A 5,937-nucleotide genomic window follows, 5' to 3' on the forward strand; every position below is an offset into this window, starting at 1 on the left:
TAAATGGTACTCCCTCCATTCCTAGGTAAGCTATATAGTTTTGAGAAAAAAACCCTGAATATAAGGTGTATTGTGTTGCACCACTTGTCTAGATAATTTTTTAAGGGATTAGTTTATGTTTTTTTTAATCTTATGCAAAGTCCTTTATTTTCTCATGTCAATTGTTTAGTGGTAATCTCACCGAAAGTGGTGTAATTTTTTTTCTCAATGTGTGTTCTTTAATTTCTGTGCTAAAAACTATATGGTTTATATTAAATAATTGAGGGGTAGAATATAATGGAAGAAATCAGCTAGACGAGTTGACTCAGTTGGAGCTACCTCCTTATGTTGCTCTAGCCACATCCAAATCCACTGCAAGGCATCTCCACAAACAATCTCACGTCCATGTCCCAAATCCCCAAATGCCCTAGCTGAATGAGGAGCCACCCTCCTACCACCGGTCGCATCACTGTTCATCCCCTCTCCTCGCTCGCTTGCTCACTCCTACCCTCCTAGCCAGCGTAGAAAAACAAGAGGATAACATGGAAAAATATGTTTTTATCTCCCTCTAAAGAAAAATACTCCCTCTCTCAAATTACGAACGAAAATTTGAAAAACAATTCCTCCCTCTCTCCAATTCCCTCTTTATATGTAAAGAAAATAAAAGATAAAATCTTTCTGTGTATGCTACTTTTTCTTTATTTTATTCGATTTTATTTTAGAGAGAGAGAGAGGACTGAGTAGAGAAAGAGTAGAGAGAAGAAGAGCAGAGGTAGAATAAGAGAGAGAGAGAGAGAGTCCTCCCAGATGTTGTCCTCTCCCCACCGCCGCCTCCCCACGCGCTCCACCGGCCCGTACCAGCCGCCCGGCAGCTAGGCCGCGCGCGCCGCCCAGATGGGCCGCGCCGGCGGCCCCGCCGCGCCCCCGTGGCACTCGCTCCCGGACGAGGTCTGGGAGCACGCCTTCTCCTTCCTCCCCGCCGACGCCGACCGCGGCGCCGCCGCCTGCGCCTGCCACGGCTGGCTCCGCGCCGAGCGCCGCTCCCGCCGCCGCCTCGTCGTGCCCAACTGCTACGCCACCGACCCGCGCGACGCCGTCGACAGGTTCCCCTCCGTCCGCGCCGCAGAGGTCAAGGGCAAGCCGCACTTCGCCGACTTCGGCCTCCTGCCGCCCTCATGGGGCGCCTATGCCGCGCCCTGGGTCGCCGCCGCAGCCGACGGATGGCCGCTGCTCGAGGAGCTTAGCTTCAAGCGCATGTTCGTCACCGACGAGTGCCTTGAGATGATCGCGTCATCCTTCAGGAACTTCCAGGTCCTGCGACTAAACTCTTGCGAGGGATTCACCACCGCCGGACTCGCCGCCATTACGGAAGGCTGCAGGTGAGCCGCCGCGTTTCCGGTTCAAGATTTGAGCTTGTTTGGTGGTCTTCCTCTTTAGCTTAACCATGGGAGATTTCTTGGTGTCCTTGTGTTTCTTTACTCTGTGTTTTGGTGATCTGAAGTAGCTACTGCTTAAGCTAAAATGATTCTCACAGTTTTCCCCAAAATGAGCTACTAGTATTTTCAACGACTTTGAGCTAAGTAACTTTGCTCATTTGCGTGCTCCATTTGGTAAATATTTGAAGTATTAGATGTCATTTATTTTCAGTTCAGATTTGATCTATTCTGGAGTTGGTGAAAGCATTGAAACTCTGCTGCGACCTGGAGCTGCTTCTTCTTTTTCCTATATGCTCAAGTGTGTGCTCTCGTGATTAGCTAGGGAGGGATGTCACGTCCTGTCCAAAGTTTTGAGCTGTGATTTGCAAATTAGCTTACATCTTGTTCTTGCTAAGCTTTGCCTCATTTTCTTTATGGTCGATTGGATTGCGGGAGCATAATCTCTCCTGGACGGATCTGTAGGATCTTTTTTTCTTTGCGGGGAGACTGGATCTGTGCGATTGACAGAAGATATATATCTATTTGCTTAGCAATGATGGATGCATCCCCTTTTCTCTTTTTGCCAAAAGGGTGGAATTATTTCAAGTTTAATTAGACCAATTAGATGTACCTTCGCTTAAAAGAATTGTATTTGCCCACATCATGACTTCATGAGGCAACGGATCTCACTTGAATTATTCTCATTTCGTTTTCACTTAGTCAAGCGTGTTTTTGGACTTCCTCTCCTGATTTGAGCTTCTAGGTTCTCAAGAAGCAGGATCCTCTGACTTAGCCCTCATAGATTCCCATTCTTTCCCCCTTTTGGGGGCTCTCTCTATTGTATCTTTCTTCTAGTGGGAACATGTGACATTTGCTCCATTGCTCGTAGTGTTTTTGCATATAATGGACCAGTGAGACGGTACATTTGCTCTGGTAGTGTGATTAGTTGAACTTGCTGGAATCTCTGAGAAAAGAATTTGGAATATATCAGATTCCCACCTCTTTATCGAAAAAAAAATCAGATTGCTACCTCTTCAAAGGCAACTTTAAGGATTTGATACTTAGGTATTTCGATAGTGATCCATTTATTTAGTACTTTAATCTGACTAACCAGTATCATATCGATCATTTTGAGCGATATGAGATTGTTAAGCTGCGAAGAAAGGCTAGTAAGATTTCATCAATCTTTGATGCTGTGATATTCTGTGCAAACTTAGAAGAGTGACATAACTGAATGTGCATTGGTTTCATTGTGTAATGTCATCTATGCAGATGTGGCGATAGATCATTAGATTGATCCTCGGTGATACAAATTGTTGTAGCTGTTAGTGTTTATGGTTGTGAATAGGAGTACAGATACACCCTTACTATAGGGAAGCAAGCGGTACATTCACTTGTCATTATGTTGATTCTTGCACCTAGCTATGAGTAGTCCTCGAGTTTTTGTTTCTCATGTTTGCCGTTAAATATTTTAATTAAATAGATGGAAGCATATCATATTTTATCATGTGTGTTGAGATGACTTGGTAAAATGTTGTTTTGGTTCTGTATTGGAAGAATTTTGGATGTGTAGACTCAACATTTTCTTTATTTTCATTGCTGAAGTCCTAATTATCTAGCTTGGGTAGAAGTTATTAACATTATTGAATCTAAGTTGGGCAGTTCATGTTATTTTGCTTGAAAAATTTATGTCGTGGTTTCAAGGTAGTTGGTTGTGCTGAGTGGGACCCAGCTCTACATCTAATTTATATCAGAATCTTGGTAGCTCTAAACTTATCATATCCCGAGGCTGCAAATAATTGAGATCTTAGCAAGTGTCCTTGTCGACCAAGAAAAGAACGATGGCTATCATTGTTTTGCATCTAAAGTACGTTCTTGGAGTGCCGCCTGATATTATGGAGACCTTATGTGTTATACCGCTATACGCTACTGAAATTGATGCGTCTTGCTGAAGATTGCATTTTGTGACCAGTGCGAAGTATTGAGCTTGTTTTTGTCGTTATCTTTTGCATTGTTCATCTTGCTGCTGCTCTGATTTGCTTGAAGTTGTTCTAGTGTGCTTATGAATTATGAAAGAACACTACAATAGTGGACATAGGTGCTGTAATTGCAGAGCAAACCCTTTATGCTGTAGACTGATTTTTGGTAATGCTGCTTTACACTGGTCGTTCTTGCAAATCACTTCAATTTGTAAACGATATAACAGGTTCCAGACGGTACACTAAATAATTGGAAATGTTAACTTCAAATTTATCAAACATAAATTACTTGGCACACGAAACTAATGTAACTGGATTGGAAACATGAATAAATATTAGTTAAACCCTGAATGAAGAAATAGATTAGTTAATGATATGTCTATTTGCTGTCTCCATTTGCATGATCATGATTTTGGTAATGCCATGCCAATTGCCAAGTGCACCTGCAGTTGTTTATTTTCTCATAAATCTCCTTGCTCCTTCCGTCGAATACCCATATGGACTTTGTTTCTCAAGTGATGGCAGTGTTGGGAGTGGACTAATGGGCTGTCTTATTCGGGCTCTCTAACTTCTGTGTACTCTCCATGCTGCAGAAATTTAAAAGAACTTGACCTGCAAGAGAACTACATTGATGATTGTTCAAGTCATTGGCTCAGCAACTTTCCAGAATGCTATACTTCTCTGGAAGCTCTGAATTTTTCATGCTTACACGGGGAGGTCAATTTCACTGTACTTGAGAGGCTAGTAAGCAGATGCCGCAACCTCAAGACTCTGAAGCTCAACAATGCAATCCCTCTTGACAATGTTGCTAGCCTGCTTCGTAAGGCTCCGCAAATAATAGAACTCGGAACTGGCAAATTCTCTGCTGACTATCATCCAGATCTTTTTGCAAAGGTTGAAGCAGCATTTGCAGGTTGTACAAGCCTTAGAAGGCTTTCTGGGACTTGGGACGCTGTTCCAGATTACCTGCCAGCATTCTATTGTGTATGTGAAGGCCTCACATCTCTTAATCTGAGTTATGCCACCGTGCAAGGCCCTGAGCTCATCAAATTCATTAGCAGATGCAAGAATCTGCTGCAGTTATGGGTATGCAACTCTTCCTCTTCTGTAGATATCAACTTGAATTCTAATCTTAAACTCACTGGTTAAATGTCTTGTTATGTCATGCTCTTTGTGCATTTTCTCTTTTAAAGTTTTAGCTTTGATTTTCAGGTGATGGACCTCATTGAGGACCATGGTCTATCTGTTGTGGCATCAAGTTGCAGTAAACTGCAAGAGTTGCGGGTCTTCCCTTCCGATCCTTTTGGTCATAACGGCGGGCAAGTTTTCTTGACAGAAAGAGGCCTTGTTGATGTTTCTGCCAGTTGTCCCAAATTGGAGTCAGTTCTTTACTTCTGCAGCCGGATGACGAATGAGGCTCTTGTTATGATTGCAAAGAACCGTCCAAACTTCACTTGCTTCCGCTTAGCCCTCCTTGAGCCCCGTTCTCCGGATTACATCACACGGCAGCCTCTTGATGCTGGTTTCAGTGCCATTGTTGAATCATGCAAGGGGCTTAGGCGCCTCTCTATGTCTGGTCTTCTCACAGATCTTGTATTCAAATCAATCGGTGCACATGCTGATCGTCTTGAGATGCTATCACTCGCATTTGCTGGAGACAGCGATCTAGGCCTGAATGACATCCTCTCTGGCTGCAAGAGCCTGAAGAAGCTAGAGATCAGGGACTGCCCGTTTGGGGATAAAGCGTTGCTGGCAAATGCTGCCAAGCTGGAGACAATGCGATCCCTTTGGATGAACTCGTGCTCGTTGACCGTGGGCGGGTGCCGACTGCTTGCACTCAAGATGCCTCACCTTACTGTGGAGATAATAAACGATCCTGGAGAGACATGTCCAGTGGAGTCACTCCCGTTTGATAGCCCTGTCGAGAAATTGTATGTCTACCGGACTCTTGCAGGTCCAAGATCTGACACACCGGACTGTGTCCAGATTGTTTAGGGGAGACAAATGGAACGGGGGGTACACTGGGTATTCATTTTCAATCTTGTTGTGTACCTTCAGCACCTTTCTAGCATAACATAGATCTTTATTTTTTCCATCAACTAGAAAGACCGTTGGTTGGATAAAGCTACTGTGAAATCTCGACTCGGCAAGAGTAGGATGAGAGACTGAGGCCTTTTCAGGTGTTAATAACTGTAGGAGGCTGGGTGGATTACAGAAACTACTAGATAGCGTCATGAGAAAACCTTGGTTTGTTTTCTTTAGCGTGTTTTAGTTCTTTGATGTATAAAGATTATGGCACTATTTCAATCTTGTAATGTATTGTTGGACAAACTGTCCTGGAGCTGAGTTTGTCACCACTATCCATTTTGGCCTTCCCTTTCTGATTATGGGTTGTTCTGGATTCTAAATAATTGAAGCACATATTTGCCCCTTACTCTGTCATCCGGTCGGTCTCTTTGATTCATGTAAACTGTAATTGAAGCACATATTTGGCCCTTGATTGCTACATCTGGGTGTTCTTTTTTGCCAGTGTGTCACATGGAATGTAGCAACATATGGATGGA

The 5,937-nt window shown here is 43.6% G+C and overlaps 1 protein-coding gene across 1 annotated transcript; it reads left to right on the top strand.

Moving 5' to 3' along the window:
• The first annotated feature begins 873 nt into the window (after nt 1-873).
• On the top strand, nt 874-5,719 carry LOC124646715 (transport inhibitor response 1-like protein Os05g0150500). The gene is made up of 3 exons (XM_047186794.1): nt 874-1,358; nt 3,967-4,459; nt 4,586-5,719. The coding sequence occupies exons 1-3, from the start codon at nt 874-876 to the stop codon at nt 5,366-5,368; spliced, it is 1,761 nt and encodes a 586-aa protein (XP_047042750.1). The 3' UTR covers nt 5,369-5,719.
• Nucleotides 5,720-5,937: the final 218 nt, after the last annotated feature.

The sequence above is a fragment of the Lolium rigidum genome, chromosome 4 (assembly GCF_022539505.1).
Source record: "Lolium rigidum isolate FL_2022 chromosome 4, APGP_CSIRO_Lrig_0.1, whole genome shotgun sequence".
Classification (NCBI taxonomy): Eukaryota; Viridiplantae; Streptophyta; class Magnoliopsida; order Poales; family Poaceae; genus Lolium; species Lolium rigidum.

Excerpts from the sequence above, each read along its gene's own strand:
- LOC124646715 (XM_047186794.1), top strand. The coding sequence starts at position 874 with ATGGGCCGCGCCGGCGGCCCCGCCGCGCCCCCGTGGCACTCGCTCCCG. Across the intron at positions 1,359-3,966 it reads GCCATTACGGAAGGCTGCAG|AAATTTAAAAGAACTTGACC; the intron begins GTGAGCCGCCGC and ends TCCATGCTGCAG. Across the intron at positions 4,460-4,585 it reads AGAATCTGCTGCAGTTATGG|GTGATGGACCTCATTGAGGA; the intron begins GTATGCAACTCT and ends TTTGATTTTCAG.